General features: G+C 34.9%; 1 protein-coding gene across 1 annotated transcript; it reads right to left on the bottom strand.

Moving 5' to 3' along the window:
* Positions 1-9636: 9636 nt before the first annotated feature.
* LOC113771339 (fimbrin-5-like) lies at positions 9637-19270 on the bottom strand. Its single transcript, XM_027315931.1, has 14 exons — positions 19184-19270; positions 18883-19053; positions 18268-18506; positions 18004-18175; positions 17867-17905; positions 17694-17762; positions 17461-17577; positions 15448-15659; positions 14359-14514; positions 14083-14282; positions 10799-10956; positions 10612-10708; positions 10308-10399; positions 9637-9852 (listed from the first exon to the last, which is right to left on the bottom strand). Exons 1-14 carry the CDS (start codon positions 19268-19270, stop codon positions 9637-9639), a joined length of 2025 nt encoding a protein of 674 aa, XP_027171732.1.
* Between the last annotated feature and the right edge of the window lie 1335 nt (positions 19271-20605).

Raw genomic sequence — 20605 nt, 5'->3', positions numbered from 1 at the left:
CTCGTGCCCGAGTACTCTAGAGTTGAGGCGATGCTAAGTATGTGAGATTTGCATTTTGGGAACATGAATAGGCTTTGTTTAGCCACAATGAGTACAAGAGGTCAATGGACATCTAGTTTGCATAGTTTGGATAGTAAGGGACGTGAGAGACCGGACGGGACCGGGACGATATCGTCTTTTCTTTTGATTTGCCCTTATATCGTTATGACATGACATTTGTTGGTGTATTTGTGTATATGCTTATCTGTCTAATTTGATATGTATGTGTTCTTGATATGTGGTATGTTATGTGTGTATATGTCTATCTGTGCATTTGGTGCACTAGAATTTAGTTACTACATTTTGGGAAAAAGATAAGAAAAGAGAGGAAATCGAACAAAAGTATCAGCACAGGTTTATGCTATAGACCAGCAACAAGTTCCGGGGTCGTCTGACGCAACGGAAAGTAAAAATTTCAAGCACGAAATTTCTTAAGGGGGAGAGAGTGTGAGAACCCTAAAATTGTCACATTTTCTTAGCCTTTTGTTTATTCTCACTTTCCCTTGTTAAGTGAAAATGTGTTAACCATTTGTTTTCAACAAAGGAAGGTTTTGATATTACGTGTATTTGGGTGAACGATATGTATATACATGTATGTGTTGGAAGTACGGTTGAGCGCGGCAATTGAACTAGGATTATTTTATTTCTTTGCCTACATTTTATACTTTCCTTGGAAATATTAAAATTTCTATGCATTTTTACAAGCAAGTACAGTTTTAAATTTATTTTTCTAGTATGAATTAGTGTACGTTAAATTTGGAATGCATTATCGATGTGGGACCCGCTAGTGCGATAAATGTGGTGATTAAGAGTGAGTTTTAGATGATATTAAGTGTGTGATTTGAAGTGATGATAATAAGTTAGGGAATTATAAGATAAAACTCTAGTATACGCGATTTAAGAAAAAACGGGTTGAGCCGACGGGTACCGTTTGTTACCGGGTAAACACACCACTTGACCCATACTTTATTACCTTAATTTTCTTATTTTATTTCAGCTAATTAACTCTCAAAATATCTCATACATCAGCCACAATATTTGACCAAGAAAACAAGAGAAAAAAAAAAATTGACTTCCAATTACAAGGTGACACTTGTCACCATTGACCCAATCAATTCCTATCCTTTTAACCTTCTTGAAGCTTCAATTGCACTTTATTTCAGCCTCCATTTCTGCCATATGAACCGTGAGAAAGAGAGGGAAAAGCCAAGAGAAATAAACCATAATCCATCTTGAGTTTGATCCACTTAAGTGAGAAAACAAGAAATCTAAACCGATTAATCAATAGTTTGAGAGTTTGGGAAGCTTAAGGAACCAAAATTTCAAGGAGTAGTGGAGGATCACTCTTGTAAGGCCTTGTCTTGAGGTATAATGGCTGATCACCCTTTCTTTTCCATTAATCATGATTGAGTTGGGTATTAATGTTAGAATTGTGCTTGTGATGCTTGTTTGAAATGGTTTTGATGATTGGAGGGATGAATTTTGAGTTAGGGTTTTGATTTATTCACTTATAATTCTTGTTGGTTAGGTGTTATATGGTGTATATATATTGTATATAATCTTGTAAAGGAGAAAGTAGTGGTGGTTTTAAGGTAAAAATGTGAATTATAGCTTGATTTAGCAAAATCTCAGATTTCTGGAAATTGAAGCTTCGGTTCTTCCCGGTTCTAGTTCCCTATGTTAGAGGCCGAATTAAGCTTAGCATAAAACATGAACATTGTAGAGAATGATGTTTTATAGTTGCCTACAAAATTTCAGCTCAATCGGAGTAACGTAGCCTGAGAAACAACCGAAATACCCCTGACTACCATAGGTTTAGTCCAATGGATAGTTTTGACATTTCATCAATCTGATCGTGTCTTTTCACCTTGATACATACTGAACTAGCATTTAGCCAAAACACAAAAGTTGCAGTGCTATATCTTAACTTTCCAACACCCCTGGGATCACCTCGTTTGGACTTCGGTAGCCTGAGTTATGGTTGTTTACGCATAGTACGGTTAACTAGCCCGAATGTGAGATTCTGGTTCTGTTATTTGAGATTTTGACTTAGATACACTACAAACTGGACTGAGTGGTTTTCATCAAAGTTGGAGGCCTTTTCTTAGCTTCGAAACGGTATAAATTTTACCCCAATCCGATAAGCGTAGTTTCGGTTGTGTCCGTTACGCAAAACAACATCAAATTTGTCTTTTGTTTCTTGACTCAATCTTCATTTCCGCATATGCTCCTAACTTGATTTTGTACTTGTATGACTTTGGGTTTGATTGAGGAAAAGAATGAAGCCATAAATGGTTGGAAAATAGGTAAATACAAAGGGCATGCTGCCCAAATTTACGCTCGAGAACTAGGTCGATATACTTGCGAATTGAGTAAGGCTTGAGAGCGAATACCACGTGAACCATCTAGGGTATTTACGTTTTCTTTGCCACTTAGACTCAAATAGCGATTTTTAAAGTTTTACAAGTGAGTCTAAGTTTTACAAATATTTTACTTATATCCTTTGGTTTCAGTGTACTCTTTTCACTACCAAAACCATATTTATACTTTGTATTAGTACGTATTCGACTTTTCTTTGACTCACTTACATCTTTGATGGTTGAAACATAATGTGTTCGTTTGATTATGTTAGGATACGTTGGTGATTGAGGGTTTATCCGGAAGGAAACTTTGGACGTTATTTTGCTTAAATAGGTGAGTGTTCCTTGTTGCTATATTTTCCTTGACTTCATGGCTTGTTGTTATTGTTTGGTAATGTGTTAATTGCTCTTAATGATTGCGAAAACGAGTTTTCTAGGCGAGTGTGTACTTTATCGCACTCGACCTAAATGATTGTGAAATTTTCAATGATTGAACGATTATATGCGCATGTATATAAGTCTTTTGGCTGAACTGGGCCCTGCCTTTCGTTACCGATCGACTCGGGCCAGAAGCGGACTCAGTCGGGCGATACGGTGACCCTGGGTGAATTTGGTATACTCGAGTATTACCTTGAATTCTGGTGGAGCCTGGCCAACGTCCAGGAAGGGGGTGAACGAAATGAATGAATGAACGAGGGTTTTACTTACAAAAATATATTTTCAAATGATTGGAGGAATAAGGGGAAATGATAGGAGAACGAATGAACGAACGAATGAATGGCTCCCTGTGAGCCCGTATCCTTTTAATGAATGTGTTTATCGCTTTATATTGTAAATGTATCTTGAATTATTGGTGATATGTAGCGAATGCATTGGATTTATTGTTTGCCTATGTGTTCGGAACCTCACTGAACTTTTAACTCACCCATTTAGTTTTGTTTTCCTTAACAGGGGGATGCGAGTAAGGACGAGAGCCCAGTGTAGGTTAGCGTAGTCTAGTTTTTTTTTTGTTTTGTAATGGTTCTCGCCCTAGTGCTTGGCACGGGCTGGATGTATGACGAATTGAGAACCTTTGTATATTCGATATTTGTACTTCCTTTTGAGATAGAAATGTATATAAGTTTCGCTTTAAGTTTTGGATTGTTATTTCGTTTGATCTTGTGGTTTTATTTCGGATTTGATTGAGGTTCAACTGAGTCCCGGCGAGTGCTGGGCGGGCGGTCCGCCGAACCCTTTGGTTCGCCTTAGGGTGAGGTGGGGCTGTTACATCGTTTGTGGAGACTAATAGGCTGGTTACTATTATGGAAAGTGTGCGTTTGAACATATGTGAGAGGCTTGGAATGGTGTGTATGAGTTGTTTTGTCTGTGAGATGGAAATAATAGCTTTTATATGTGTTTTAATAGAGAAATATTGAATGAAAGTGGGTTTGCCACAACAAGAAAAAGAGTGTTTATTTGTGGGTCTGTGGGTATGTAAGGGCGTGGGTGTATGTGCATGTGTGTGTAAGAGACAAAGGGAGAGCGAGAGCTTATGCGTAAGGAAGAATAAGTGTATGTCTGTTTGTTGGGTGATTAATTGGACAGAAAGTGAGGGTTATGTATGTGTGAAAGGAAGTGTTTTTATATGTGTAGAAGAGTGTGTGAAATAAAGATAAGGGTTGTTATCACTTTTGTGAGAACCCGGAATTTTCTTATTTTCTAGCCATTATTTTATTCATTTGTACACATTTTCTATATTTTCTTTATTAGGAAAAATTAATATTTCCCTTTTGATTTGTAAATATACGAATATGGTATATAAATGTGTTTAGTCATGTTCATGTGTTATTTTGGTTTGTAAATGTCCATTGTAAGGGATTATATGAAGTTACTTGTATTCGATAGGGGTTTGGACAGGTCCGGTCGGATTGTGATATGGCAGTCACTATTCACTTTCCGCTTCGACTTCCATTTTTCTGTTTCATGATTGTTGGTTTGTTTAAGCGCTTTAATATATTCCGGAACGATTTGAGTTGTGTATAACCGTCTTAGTAGTTCTGACGAGAGTTGGACAGGCAGTTTGCTGACCCCTTTGGTACGCTTTAGGGGAAGGTGAGGCTGTCACAACTTTACCTCCTAAACGTTCGGTGTCACTATCAATTTCTCTCTTAACATTATTTTTTAATCACTTTACCCCCAAAACTAACGGTCAAATTTAACGGATCGGTATATTGCTATCTATTGTGAAAAAGTGTAAAATAATAAATTAATTGGTGCAATTTAGTTCTACTGATCCATAATTTATACAAACCTTTCAGCATACCTTTAGTGAACATGGTTATTCTATGGATATGAAGATTGACTTTTTTTCTTTTCATATTTAAGCACACCTGGTTATTTGTAAACAAGTAGAGCTGACAATTATACCCAAAACTCAACAACCCACCCAACTCACCCACTAATTTGAGAAGTTGGATTGGGTAAGTTGGGTTTTGGGTTAATTTTGGGTTGGGTAATAAAAATCCATATATATTTTGGGCGGTTTGGGTATTTGTGTTGGGTACCCATTACCCAACTTAAGTTGAAAAAACAAATTAACAAATTAAAATCAAGGAGAAAAAAAATGACCAGCCTTGTTGGATCAAGCAAAACATCCGCTGGCCAAGTTGTCCAAAATCTGCCAAATTAGCTATTCCGGACGCTCACAGAACTCCAAAAGCTGTTACGGTCCAAATTCATTACATGGTCGCTGGGCTTCATTTGGCTAATTTGTCCGGAATAACTAATAGTTCATGAATTTGGCAGATTTCTTAGAAATATGTCTGGAATAGCTAATGCTAAATCAAGTAACAAGACTTAGAAAATTGTATTTTGGTATGCCATTTTTCATGCTATATCCAACTTGAACCAAAATTGTTGCTTCGGTCTTTTAGTTTGGACCAAAGCTATACCCAATTTGAAAATCCTTACTTGTATAAAAAATAGTGAGTTCATCGAAGTAGTTTAAATAGTTAGGATGTGTGTGTATTTGTGAAGTATATTAGTGTGTATTGTAATGTGTTTATATGTGTAAAAATAACGTATTTCAAAAGAGTTTAAGAAGTGAGTGTGTGTGTCTATGAGTATTTTAGTGTGTAAAAATATGTCTATCTATGTGAAAATGTGTTTATGAGTGAATTTTTTTTTTTTGTATGTGAAAATGTATTTGAGAGAGTTTATGTATCAAAATCTATTAATTAATATATTGGGTCATATTTGGATCATGGGTTTGAGATGACCCAATATGACCCAATTCAAAATTAATCTAATCTAAAGTTGGGCGGATTGGATGTCACCCATTTAAATAAAAATCCAATATCAATCCGCCCAAAAACTGCCCAACCCGCCCAATTGCCAGGTATATAAATAAGTAATCTGTGCTTTTATGGAAGATTCTAAGTCCAATAATACTAGTTGCACTTTAACCATTGAATGAGAATGTGTGTTCAAAACTATTATGTGAAAATATAAGAATTCAACAATGAGAATTATGTTAATCTATACTTAAAAATTGTCCAATTATGTTAATTGATACCAAAATACCTTTATTAGAGCTTGTGATCATCTATTCATTTGTTTCATGATGGAAACACATTTTAAGCTGAAGCCATATTCCTATATGACCTCGTTATCATTCTTGATGGTTTCTTAAATTTCAGCATTGAGATTAGTGAGATGAGGATTTTTCTAAATATTTACAGCCGCAAGAATGATTATGAACTACTCTTAGATGGATGCTAAACTTCAACATCTTCAAAGGGACTTTCTGAACATCAAACGAGAAAGCAGCAGTACTCACAATCTAACTTGAAGCATGGCAATTGCTGAAGACTGTCGATGTGAAGATGGTTTAATTCTGATAATCGAATTATTTTGTCAATGTGACGGCCCCGCCTCCCCCTAAGGCGAACCAAAGGGTTCGGCAGACCGCCTGCCCAACTCTCGCCGGGACTCAGTCGTTCACTACGGTTCTCAATTAAATTCCAATATAAATCTCAAATATACATCATATATTCCACAAATTCAATTGCGCTACAAACTAAAACCTCAAGAGATACAAGAAATACTAATTTCCCGAATAAGACAAAGGTCCTCAGTTCTCATATAAGTACAAGTACAAGTACCATCTCAAATATTACGCAAATTAAAACTAGAGTTCCAACGGTACAGTAGATCCTCCAACCATTCACACGGAAAACTTTAATACAAATGCTTCCTTCACCTCGAGCCCTGTGGAGGGGAATAAAACGTTTTGGGGTGAGCTAGAAACTCAGCGAGTAAACCAGTAAAATCAGTAATCAAATCAGTTTCACAATAGTTCATTTCAATGATGTCATGATTCAGTTATCAAATGTATTTTTATTGCTCTTGTGAGCCAGGGAGATTATGGTACTCAGACGTCCAACGCTCAAATAGATCCAGTAACAGTGAAACAGTAATAGGGAGCCCTTTGGTGCTCCAAATGAACAGTAAACAGTGGTGGAGATGTTGGTTCTAAGCCCAAGACTTCTCAAGAACTCATTTAAGCCAAATCGTGTCATGAATTCACATGCAAACACACATGATATGCAATCGAGTAAATAATGCAAGAAACAGTTCATAAGTAGCTCTGGAAACAGTTTGGGGTCACTCACCAACCACGGTTCAAGAACCATCCATCATATGTCGTTGCCTTGCTCAACTCCAAGCCCTTCAACTCAAATTCAAAGCAATCAAATGCTTTCAAAGATTGGACAGCATATCCCCTTAATTTCCTTACTTTTCCATCCTACAAGCAACACCAATTCATCTCAAATCAACCACATACACATCATAGACTATCAAATATACCTTTCGGCACAATATCCATAATTGAAGCTACATTTATCGGATTGAAACGAATCTTATGGCGTTTCGAAGCCAAGACATAACCCTACATTTCTTATGAAGACCTCCAAAGCCAAATCATGCATTTTCAGAGTCAAAAATGGAAAACTCCACAAAACAGAAATCTGGGCGCGAAACAGGGCTCATGGGCAGTCAAGGGTATTTTGGTCATTTCACATGCTACAGTGCTCCGATTGAGCTGAAATTTTACAGGTAGCTAGCTAACTCAATTACCAACAACTTTCATGTTTTGGGAAAAGGCTAATTCGGCCTCAATCATGGCCTAACAGGTTCGGGCAGAACAGGGTAGGATGAAACCCTAAACTGGAAATTCCGCATAAACTCTGAAATTTTCCGCAACCAATCATATCCAACATATACCAATCTCCATTTTACATTATAACAGGCCATCAATCCATGACTAAACAATAATTATGATATAAAAATAGAAAAATCACAAATAAATAAAAAATCCATCAAAACTCCACTTTCAACCGTAAAACCTACCACAAATCAACATATTTAGCCACTAAAGCCACTAATTTGACATTAGCAAGAACAAAGAGAAAGTTTGTAAGCAAAGTACCTTAACACCTCAAGAAAGATGATAACTTAGGGTTTTCCTTTCACAAATCTCTCCACTAGAAGCTTTAATCCTCCTTAATAAACAACTTTGATGGAGTAATTTGATAATTCAACGGTTGAAACTCAAGATTTGAGCAAGAATTGAAGTTGAAGTTGAAGAAACTCTCTCTTGTTCTTTCCTCTCCATAAATTTCAGGCAAGCCAATGAAAATGGAAGAAATTGGGTCAAAATTTGGTTTAGTAATGGTTAAGACAAGTCCAAGTTAAAGTCAAGGTCCAATGTTTCAAGGACAAATGGCATCCAAGGGTTAATCCTCATCTTGTTGTCTTCCAATGGTTAATCCCTCTAGGTAACCTCTAATTATTTCCTAACACCTTGTAAAATAATATTTCTTGATACAAAACTTCAATTAATCGGCAAAAATTTATCGCACTTAACGTACTAGTGGGCCCCACATCCATAATACGCTTCAAAATGACCCGAACTAACTTATACTGGAAAAATGGTTGGAAAACTATATTCATTTATAAAAATCTCTAGAAAATTTTGATAATAAAATAAAGTAAGAGAAATGCACGCGAAAAATAAAATAAATAAGAAAAATTTTCCCTTTTCTTTTTCCTTCGGGCGTCACAGTCAAACTGGCTCTTCTATAACCGGTTGAGAACACATTTTTGAACAGCAAAACTTAGATACAATTATCATAGAAAACATGCAAATGCAAAGAATCTACACTTGTCATATAAAACTTTCTTTGTATCCTAGACAGCTCTGCGAATTGGTCCGTGCACGTCAAGTGAAGGAAGAGCAAAGTAGATGAGCTTTCTAGGATGCGGTAGAAAGTCTCGTATAACAAATATAGATGACTGGCCAGTTCGACCGTTGGATTGAGAATTGTTCAGGCATTCGATCCGAACCTCTTTAAAAATTGTCTGTCAAAAATGGGATTTGACCGGAAATAAAAAAAGAAACCGGATATAAGTTAGAATCTGGTTTTTGCAGTTTTTTTACTTCTTGACTTTTTTTTTAAAAACTCTTTCATTGACTAGGCTAAGCCAATGGTGGACCACATGCTTCCAAGTTCCAACGAGTAAGTTCGTCATTTCATTTTGACTTTTCAATTTTGTCACTCTTTTTTTTTTTTTTTTCAGTTTTGGATGCCCTACAATATTTAGTAATTTTATTTTAACCCCTCATTGTTTTAACAAAGTGCAAAAGTAACCGAATACATTTTTCAAGTTATATTTCTACCTATAATTTTTTTAATATTATTTAAGTAGTCTTTTTGGACTAAATCTAATCTCCTCTAATAAGTATATAGAGTTGTAAACCATCGATTTAAGGAAAATTTATATATATTTGTAAATTGTAAACCACCAATTTGAGAGAAATTTTTATATATTATTTTGTTTATTTATTATTAATATGTATTTATGAAATATTTACGACGTCAACCGATATTAGCTCGAATGCAACCGGTGAAGTCTTAGTTCATGCGAACATACCTACATAATGCACAAGTTCATGATGATGAAGTCTACTTACATCAAATTTACAATAGCCGCCTTCTTCTAAAACGAATGCTGTCAAGAATTAGCCAAAGTAAAAATGGACATCTCCACCGCAGTTAAAGGGACGGCAAAAGCAATGATGTCAACTACCTTCGAATGATCTACTTATCCTCTTGAAAGCAAAACTGAGGTCCAAACAGGAACTTCTCTATGGTATCTTTGTTTCATCTTCATTTCTAATTGTATTTTTTTCACCCTAAAATGAAGCTTCCTCATTTTCAATATCCATTGTTTGTTGGGAGAGAGTCGAAGGGCTTGGCGCAGACTGACTCTCACCATCTGCTGAATCAGCTATGGATCCCTCAGGTTTGCCGCTGTCTTCAGTAGGTGTTGACTCAGACTCTCCAGACTTCTTCTGCAGGCTCCAGTACATGATGCTTGCTGTAAGAATTAGAATCATTTTCTGATTCACCTGCAAAAAGAGGGAAAACATTGAACAAAAACTAGAAACATAAAAATCAAGATATAACCTATCAGAAACGCAGTGAAAGAAGTTCATCATAATATATAATTTTTTTTCCTTTTGGCCTTCATACAGCTCCAATGCAGTTGTCAAAAGTGACATACAAGTGGAAAATAATTTCATGCTGTTATGGTAGTTACATTTGTTCTGTCAAGAACAGAAGCTGGAGTATAAACCCTTTCCCTTAGTGATGCAAAGCAGTACATCATCATGAAGGAATCTTTTCCCAGATAATAATTTAAAAAACTCAATGAAGAGCTCCATGTAGCTCAGGCGTTGACTTAATCGACAATCTGCCTTTAGTGAAAACAAAAAAGATGGTGCTGTAACACAGCAAAGCAGAGACTATTCAAATAAGCTTCTAAACATGCATAAGAATAGCAGCATGGTAGTTGCAATCTTACCTCCATAATATCCTCGGGCAATAAGAAGATGGAACAGCCAATCTTACGAGCAACGCTTATTATATATGTTGCATTTAGTTTCTTGTCTTCTTCTGCACTTGCCAAAATAATTATCATGGTTTAGCACAAGGATAAAAAGGAAATTTTAGTCAAGTTATTTTCTTCTAGTTATACCCTACAAGAAGTAGAAACACACAAACTATGTACAATTTACCTCCTATGCTTTCAGCCAAAAAAAAAACTTTAGATGTAGTAGACCATATACTCATAAAAATAAGATAATAAATGCTTTGAGGATCAGTACCCGTTTCCCCCTTCGTGACAAGGCTCCAATTGACAACTCTTGGCTCCACAACACTAAGAAGTTCCAGGAAAAACTTCCCATTTGAGAGGCTTTTATCCTAGCAATAGCATAAAAAACCGCGTAACATTTGTTTTAACTCGGGTCACTCAATATCACAAAATACAGGGTCAACAATATTGCTGATTACCTTGAAACTCTCCATTTTGGATTTCCTACGTGCCATCTTTACTTTGTTGTTTGCCCAATTTAAAATGTCAGCATCTGTTATCTCCTTTCCTTGGGAGTGCGAGCGCAAGTTTCTCAACAGTTGGAGCATACTAAATCTCATCAATTGCCAAAGAAATGCTGCATAGGCAAAAGAAGAGTGGTATTGGAAGGAAAAAAGAATAAAAGAATTGGTTTTACTTTCCCAACATAATTAAGATGATACTTCAAACTCATTGAGATAGAATAACACAAAGATAAATGAAAGCTAATGAAGCAAAGGTGAACAACTAAAAGAATTGGTAACTGAAAAATTCTAATTGTGTTACCTACAAGAACCCTCTAAAAAATGAATAAAAACAATTGATGGTTTCAAGAAATCCTTCTGTTCCTACTTTCGGATATAGTCTGCTTTAAAACTGATGCATGCAACTTTATCTTCAATTCAAGTTGCAGAAATTACTAAACTCAAGTTGTTGCTTTATCTTACAGAATCACGAAACCAAAACCTGGAGCAAAACATTCAACATTCAAAGATATGCTGAAAGCTTTTAAATAATCTTGACCCTACAAATTTTTAAGCTATTGTGCTTGTTTTTGTACACCCACGTTCATGGCTTTACACATAATGTATCAAACTTATAACTTGATGCGCGGATGAGTACAAGCTCACCCTTTCTCATGTCAGTAAGATGGTATAGCAAAAACTTAATATCAATTGTCTAAATTCATGCCATTGTGCGGTTAAAAAAGGTTGTATTCACAATAGTCATATTTCCAACATCAAGGGGTTGCATGTCAAGCCCAGAAAAAATAGAATAAACTGATTTGTTTAAGTTCTGTATTACTTCACAATCTATTGATTCTCTTACTAACAATTACAATGTTTAGTAGATTTGAGAATGATAGCTGGTTCATTTAGAAAAGCAATTCTTTTGATGAATATACCAGTTGTCATGCGTGTTATTACATATTTGACTTTATTAATGTTGCTTTAGTTAGTCTTTTACCTCCATGCATAGTAATTTAGCAATCTAATTGCTTGATTATTTGGTAGAAGTAACATTATAATCACCTAGTAAATTCACCTTTCAACTTTACTTGATGCAAAGAAAACCAACAAAAGGGGGATATCAACAAATTATTGGTGTTTAAAAGCTAATGATGTTCACATATCAGAATGTGGCAATACTATCTATACACAAGAAATTGTCATGTGTTGACTACTTATTGGTTATACATTGAAAAGTTAATTATTCAATAGTATCCCTTAAAGATCTCCAACAATGTGGTTTACTATTAATAACATATCTCTGGTACTAATGTGATACTAATGTCAGAAGGGTTTAGAGAAAATTTCAACCAAATGAAGCAAGATTGGAAGCCTAAGGGTCATGATACTAGTTTCAGTTCGTTATCCGCAATGTACCTATGCAACTAGTTGAAATATAGGATTTGCTGTACTTTCAGTCTTAAAATCAAATTTCGGACCCCATGCTCTCCAAAATCCAGAGTTTCAGAGAAAGATTAAATCCAAAGTTCGGACACAATTAACATTCGGTCTTTTCCAACCTAACAGAGACCTGTAGGTAAAGACTAGCTCTTTTATTGCATTGCATAAATTCCACAATAGTTTGTAACCATTGAGCATATACGAATTTCTACTCTGTTCTTTATTGACAAATTGTTTTAGACAGTTAATATTGTCTAAGTCATATGGGTTAAAATCTAGCGTGCCATTAAGCCAACAACTTGAAGACCTACAAATTTTTCATTTACAATTCATTTAAAGAGTATAACCCAAAATTTATTTCTAACAGCGTTACCTAGACAATTTTTTTTGTTAAACAATGTAAAGCTAACTCTCTCTAGCACTAAAATTATTTTTGTTAATAACTTTAGCTCCTGATTCTAAAACTCACCATTGATCCAGGAAAATTTTTTGAACTTTGTGCTAGATATATACAATTTCTAAAATATCATAAGTTTGTATTTACAGTGGTGGGACTACATTCGGCAAAGCAATCTAGAGGAATTCAACTCACTTTTATTAGCTTCTCTCGTTAGGATGTATTTAGTTTACATGCTTAATATCATCAATATAACCACAATACTAAAAATCATATATTTTATTTATTTAAATGAGGCAAATCTTGCGTTCTGACCTATTTTTCATACATCCTATATAGGTAAATCATGAAGAACCCAAGTTCATTTGACCAGAACCTGATCCCACAATCATGGGTGAGAATCACATTCAGTCATTATGTTTGTTACAGGAGCTCAGCCAAATGTTTGCTCATATCATTCCATGTTCACTTGGTTGAGATTAATACACAATATAAAAAGCAAAGAGAAATCCAGTCTATGTAACTGCACAATGTCCACAGATTCCACAGCAAAGGGTTCCTTTCACATTCTCTGAACCAATAGATGTGTACTAGCCTGATTTAGTTGGGTGAATTAAGTTCTTTGACTTAATTAACACTCAACATAAATCTCCTGTGACAATACTGTCTGAGAAAGGCCGGGTCTGGTAATTTTTTCTAGCAACTGAAAGAAGTCCTTTTGTTTATTATTTGTTGACTTCCTCAATTACTCCATATTTTAGCAGCTTCAGTACTTCACCAAGGCTCACAGACTGATTAACTTAGTGACATAGAGCCATGCCCTGCATGACTCCCAAAAGACTAGATTCACACAGTTCTTGACAAGCATAAACTAAGACTACTACCGCATAAAGAAGAGGTTTTGTTGTAACACTTTTTTGTCACGTTAAGTTGCCAAAATCATTCTCCCTTTTTTTATTATCCAACTGAAGATTAATGTAATTAAAAAATTGACCTTTTCCATATAAAACAGGAATTAGTCACCTGCTGTACATAGCCCAGGAGAGTTGGACTGCATTGTAGCCACTATCAATTTACTAAGTTTTCATACACTAAATTTTCTAATAAAAACACAGGTTATGCATCAAGTGATAGTGATACATTAACTGCTTATTGTTTACGTTGCCAAATTTGGACCAGTTCACTCACATTAATCGGAAAGAAGGATGTTTAGATCACAAAATTTTTAATATGCCTTCATTTCATAAGGTATAGAATTATATTAAGTGTGGCTTAATTGCCGGCTGAAATGATAAGATTTCAATGATGTCATATACATCATCACATAGAATTTCTCTTAAACGAGGCAAACAAACCTTACAAAAAGTCTTGCAGTCAAGAAATGAAAAAAAAGAAAGGAAAAAGAGAAAAGGATTACCTAATATAAGCTTCTTGTTTCCCTGTACAATGTCATTTCCAGCTACATTCACAAGTGAGAAGTTTAAATCTTTTCCAATGCGTATAACTTGATTGCAGTTTTCAACCTTTCTGAAGGGCATCTTAATCGGAGGTTTGGTCGCTTGCTTCCAATTGACTGATCCAGGGGAAACTTTGTCAAGAACTTCTAAAATAACCCATCTGCATTCAAGAGCGTTGACAATCAAGAAAACATCAAGGAAGCCATCATACTTCAGTAAAGAAGCATTCGCCTCACCCTGTTCTGACATCCTCAAAAACATTATTAACATATGTATCAATTCCAAGGCTGTTAATCCACAATCGAAAGCATCTTTCTTCTCGAGAAGTTTGAGTATCGTCTGTCATCATCTCAGCAAAGGGAAGTTTTTTGCTGTCCATTGATAAGCCATTCCTGTAATAGAGCATACAAATTTCTTATATAATGTTCTTTAAGACTAAACAAATTCTCAGTTTCACCTCTGCTGGATAGACGTCGGGGTGGGTACAGGAGATGGGAGCCAGAGGAAAATTGTGAAAATTTTTACCATGCATTTCAGGCATTGGAAAAAGATTCTTCAGGTAAATTTAGATTAAAGTTTACAGCATGAAATCCGAATTAGCATCCAAGGGTGTGAAAACGCAAAATAAGAATCTTATAAGGAGAAGTTGGAATCAGTTTCCTGGACGGTTGAACCATGCAAAAATCCAAGCATTCATAGATTTAACTTTAAAAATAGATCCAAAAAAAAGAGCAAGAGAAATCCTACAATATAAAAGTAGTGAAAGATGAACAAAAACAAGGAATAAATCGTAAATCCTTTTCACTGTTCAATATCACCAATCAAAAGTGACAAAGTAAAATTAAAAAAAGTTGACATGAAACAAACAGATGCATTAGAAAACTTCCTTTACAAAGTCAATCATGAAGCGACATGCTTTGACCAAAAAAAGATATAGCACAAGGGAACTGAAACATAAGTATGTTTTCATCTAAGCTGAGGCATACCAAAACATAGTTGCAACAAACACTTTCGTAATCAAATCTTTCTCATACATGAGTTATAACTAATTCATTATATTCTTCATTTGTCGTTGCTTTGATTTCAAGAAGAAGCATGCAGCCAAATATGTGTTGTGCCATGGAGGCATTTAACGCTTATATATGGATAGTAGACCAGCTGAATAAACATAAAAACATGTTCCATATTGAGACAAGACTATGTCATGGAATAAGAGTTTCCAACTGATGTCCAAGACACGGTGAAAACATGTTCCACATCAAGATAAGTCTGGAGCTTTATCATACTAGAAAAGCAGCAGAAATATTTCGAACACCATACTTTACCTGTGTTGAAATATTTGTGCAACAAATGCCAGATTCAGGTTTGTAGAGCCCTCAACAATATCTTTGGGAGTAACATATCTCTTGCAATCCAATTTGTCTGCTTGCTCAATAATCAAATTTGCTCTTTCAGTAGGATCTTTTGCATCTAATGTGGTAGTGGTACCATGTTCTGGTGCCAGAGCATTAAGCAAGTGAGCATAGGCCTCCCCATCCTGTAAATGAGCAAGCCATTACTAATACGTCAAAGGCTTAGAGAGCCATTGATCAATAACCCACTTAATAAGTTTTGCAGTATAGTGAAAAGATTCAACATGTTAGAGATAAATGCTTAGACCTTGCAGAATTGTATACCTAAGAAATTTAATCATACAGAAAGACCTCAAGTAGAAACCACATATCAAGCTCAGTAGATCTCTTCTAGTCTTAAGTTATTCTTCTTGCAAGTCATCTAACAGAGTATCGGGACCAATAACCGAACTTGTAGTTTCTTGTGCAGCTATCTAAAACTTGACCAAAAAGGCAGAGAAAGTACTAAGCTTAGAAAAGTAGAAGAAAATGTTAGTCTTAAACAAATCTGTAGCATGACAGGATGTCATTGTTACTACCATTATCTTAACTGTTATAATCATTATTGCATAAGATATAGTTTAAATATGCATATGAGATCGCTTAGAGTTGGTCGCATTTCACTTTACCTTTGTTTTCCACACTTTAAACTCTAAAACATATAATTTTGTTAAGAATCTGGTTTTATTAAGTAGTCTTCCTATTTATTGAAGCTTTCTTAATAGTTCTATGCAGCAATTGTATACATTGTTTAGCTACCATGACTTATTTACAACAATACAGTGTAAAAGTGATATCTGAGTTTTTCTTGGCAATATCTGATCCGTTTAGCTTGTTTGTTATGCTGGTTATATTGCTATATTTTATCTAACCAGCATCTTTCTCTCTCTTCTTATCATGTTTCTTTCAAACTTGCTTCTACACTGTCAGCTTAAACTACTCAAGACTCTATACCAAAAAATTTTTGTTTACATATTCAGAATAAAAAACCTAACCATCAATGCTTTAAAGGAAGTTCCTAATAGACTTCTTCAGAGGAATTTGTTGGGTTTGGGTTTAATCCCACCAACCGCACAAAATAACGGTTGATGGGATAAAACCCAAGCCCAACAAAATAAAGGTTGGTGGGATAAAACCCAAGCCCAACAGAATTCATTTAAAGTAAACTGATCATTCCCTCTTTCTTGAGTCAAGTGAGATATGGCTTAACATTCACAACACTAAAAAATCAATGATCAACCACTATTGCACAATGAGATGTTCAACCTTAACGAGTTCAGCTACTAAATGAAATCTACTTTCTAATCTATAGTAGCTTAAACACTCTTTCAGATCCTTAGAGATTTGCTAATAAAAATTGGGAGCTCTTCATCATTTTCCTACAGCATTTAGATTCAAATAATAAGTTTATGGCAGCATGAAAATGACATTGACATCTATTAAACAAGGATAAAAAGTTTGAAGTAATTAAGTAAAGCACTAGATTGGGACAAGAACAAGAAGCTGACTTTAAAACTTGGAATCCATGTAGAAGTACAAGGATTCCTCTTTGTAAAACTAAACTTGCATATAGATTTACTGCAGTTAAATAGAACATTGCACACATTTTTTTAAAAAAACTACACATTAACATGCATTGAGATTGTCCTAAAATTTTACACCATGAACAGAAGTTGTATTTTTAACATAAATCATTTCTTCTTTCTTTACTAGTAGAACTACTACTAGAATAAGAGTTGCATAAGGTAACCATTAACAGAAGAACATGCCATTGCCCCAACTTTGAGGTTGTTAGAATACAGGGACTTGGACCAGACTCTCAAAAAGAACAAATACGATTTTGCTCGGGGGCAATAGTGGCATGAAAATCATACAAATTAAAATCCTCAGTGCAGCTAGAAAATTCATACATTGACAAATCATTAACATGTGTAGAGCTTTCATTACCTTTAGATCAGATGAAAAATTTGTAACTTGCTTTTTATACCCTGATTTTTTCAGATGAAAATTCATCCATTTGAGTAAAAGCTTCTCTGGTGGTAAGCCCATGAGTTCTTCCACATCCTGCAATATTTAGAGTTCTTATTTATCTTGTTGTAATTTCAAAACGTGCATAGAATTAAATGTGTTATATATGTAAAAATATACCAAGCAAACAGAAATGAATTAATAATTGTAACCTTACTGTCTTCCACCAATTCAACAAGTTGGGGAGTTTTCTTCAGGTTCAGATCAGCTAAAAGTTGTATCTGTTGTCAGCTCAACATGTAAATCGACAAACATTAAGAATTTCAATGATCACACATTCGATCCTATAATACTGTTAACAACAGCCCTGAAAACTTTAACATACCTTAATTATTTGAGAAATCAAACCAACAACCAGGTGGGGCTGCATACCAAACATATCTAAGTAAATATCACAAATTTTAATGCAGATAAAGCAAACTACAAAATGAAAAAATGTGTGCTTTTTATAGGTTGAATTACTCTTGCTTCGACTAGATCCTGCGTGCCAATATTGACCACAGTGCACCCAATTGCCTTGGCAGAGTTGAGACATAGTGTGTGGTTTTCATTTCTCTCCCATGGATTTAGGACTTTCTTTGTGTTAATAGCTCGCTCATCTATGGTACCAGGGACAGCCACATTAATCAGCTTACTGCACCAAATGGTGAAATGAACGATGAAACCAAGAAAGGAGATAAAAATATCATTGTAACACACATCGTAAGGTTGTTTGAGATAGAGTACCATAGTAGAACACCATCCTTCGCAAGATCAAAGAGTGCATTTGTAGATGGATCAATTGGAAGGAACTCTTTCAAGAATGGATCATTCCCAAGAAAGCTGTTTATATGGGCAACATAAGAGGCCTTCTCTGATTCACTAATGGTGTGACGAAGTGTTGTAGTAGCAGTTTTCACAAATGATGAAGTTGGTTTTGAATCGCCGAGTTTTGCTGTAGCTCTTGCTTGTAGGTTCAAGAATGCCTTGACATGATAATAGAAATTGATATCTTGTTTCTTCTATAATTATTATGTAAAAGCCATACCACGTCTGCAACACCTTAAGCTTCAAAACATGTAGTAATTCAAAGGTTTCCACCACACAAAAAATCTTAATTTTAGCTACACCAAAAGTAGCACGTACTGAGAGATACATCTCAGTACTTCACTTACCATTGATAAGTAATGTTTGAGTTTCATTATTGGACTTCATATAACTATCATTAGATGTCACTCAGATGAAGAGAAAACGGATGCAACAGAGAACTTGTACAATTGACTCTGATTAAGAGGAAAAAAAATGAGACTAAAAGAGCACAGAAATTCACACATAGACCAAAATTGGAAGGTAAATACTTACCCGAAGGAATGATTCAAACTCAATTTCTTCACTCAAGTCAGCAGATGATTCGGACAAGATGACTTTGACCTCATCTTCTGTTAACATTTCACTAAAAGGCTTCATTTTGGACATTACAGGTGGCAAATCTCCCAGTTTGACCTTGCCAGATTTATTCATCGCGGAAAGAAACTACAAAGAATCTTGAATTAATATGTATATAGATCCTAAATCCTAAAAATTCCATCTATAATAAGAAGACATAACCAAAATATCATAATAGTCAAGAAAACTTCATAACACAGAAGATAAAATGACGTACTTTTGATTGGAGCCCACGGAGTTCAACTTGAGTGAATTGGCTCTGAAGCCATGGATCAGACACAAAAACTCCCACATAACCAGACATTTTTTTCTCCTATATTCCAGAAATCAACCCCCTTATCAGTAGAATAAAAGCTAAGAATCCAAAAACAATTAAAAAATAAAAACTATATAAGAACTTGTCTGCTAATTGCACTGGGACAAACTTAAAAAATGCTTTCAACAGCACATAAACATTTTGAAATATCAACGATTTATAATCACATCATAAGCAATCATAAGATTACAATGAAAGGGCGCTACATATGGTTTTAAAATGCATGCAAGATTTCATATTCATAATAAACGAAAGAAAAATCTACAAAGCAAAAAAAAAAAAAAGATTGATTCCAATCTTTACACAGTTATCACCAAAATAAAACAAGAAATTGTACAAGTCTTTTATGAAATATTTTTTGCATGGTGCAAGAATCCCAGTTCAATGTTGTCAAAATCCAATGATCCTTTGAACACATTAAAGAAAATAACGAACCTTCTCAAATCAGAAACTCATTGGGGCAATGATCAAAGAACTCTTATTCCTTTTGTCGGTTCTTTTGTGGTGCAGTTCTTGCAAGGAAGGAAAAAAGGCAAGGAAGAGAGAGAATGAAAATCAAAGCAAGAGAAAAAACCGTTTTGCCTTTCGGACCCGCGAATACTAAGGGGGAAAATGTACCTTTATGCTTGAGAGAGATTAAATTTCACTTGAACCCCTTTAACTTTGGAGAATAACAGTTTAAGAAATTTAAGTTTGGAAGGATTAACGTTTGGACCCTTCTAATCTATTTTTCCATGAAAAGTTATTTAAAAAGACTTAACTATATTACCGAGCTGGTGCCACTGGAAGGGGCTTGAATCCCTTAACTATGAGGTCTCAAGTATGAAACCCATGGGCATAGAAAGGATAACACTAGGAAAGCTTCTCCTTGCAAGGGATCCACATGAACCAAACAAAATTAATCACAAACCGTAAAATGGATGTGAATACCTATAATTTATGCCAAAACCATATTAGCGTACCCCATTTTAGTTGTTTTGGTTTGCTTAAATTCTAGGCTAATTATTAAGGTCATTTATCAAATATATTATCACATTATTTTTGAATGATATTAGACATAATTTATACCTTATTTTTTATTTACACTTTATCCAACACGTGTTACACAAGTAGATTATTGAAAGAATATTGTTCAAATTATATCAACTAGTTGTTAAGGTACACTTACTGTTCTGTGCAACTTTTAAAAAAATATAATCAGTTATTACAAACAATGGTAGAGTGAAGAGGGCACTAGGTGAGCAATTGCCCCTTTCCTCTGCAAAAAAATATTTGAACTCATAGATACAAAATGCTCTCAAAGTTAACTCTCTCTCTCTCTCT

This window comes from Coffea eugenioides, chromosome 5 (genome assembly GCF_003713205.1).
Source record: "Coffea eugenioides isolate CCC68of chromosome 5, Ceug_1.0, whole genome shotgun sequence".
Taxonomy (NCBI): Eukaryota; Viridiplantae; Streptophyta; class Magnoliopsida; order Gentianales; family Rubiaceae; genus Coffea; species Coffea eugenioides.
Note: the sequence above shows the minus strand (reverse complement) of the source record. Positions and strands in the feature narration are given on the sequence as shown.

Bases quoted from the DNA above. Each gene is read 5' to 3' on its own strand.
- LOC113771339 (XM_027315931.1), bottom strand. From the start codon at position 19,270: ATGTCTGGTTATGTGGGAGTTTTTGTGTCTGATCCATGGCTTCAGAGC. The intron at 17,906-18,003 runs GTAATTCAACCT...TTTGGTATGCAG, and splicing joins AGGATCTAGTCGAAGCAAGA to CCCCACCTGGTTGTTGGTTT. The intron at 9,853-10,307 runs GTAAGATTGCAA...CTCTTTTTGCAG, and splicing joins TGCCCGAGGATATTATGGAG to GTGAATCAGAAAATGATTCT.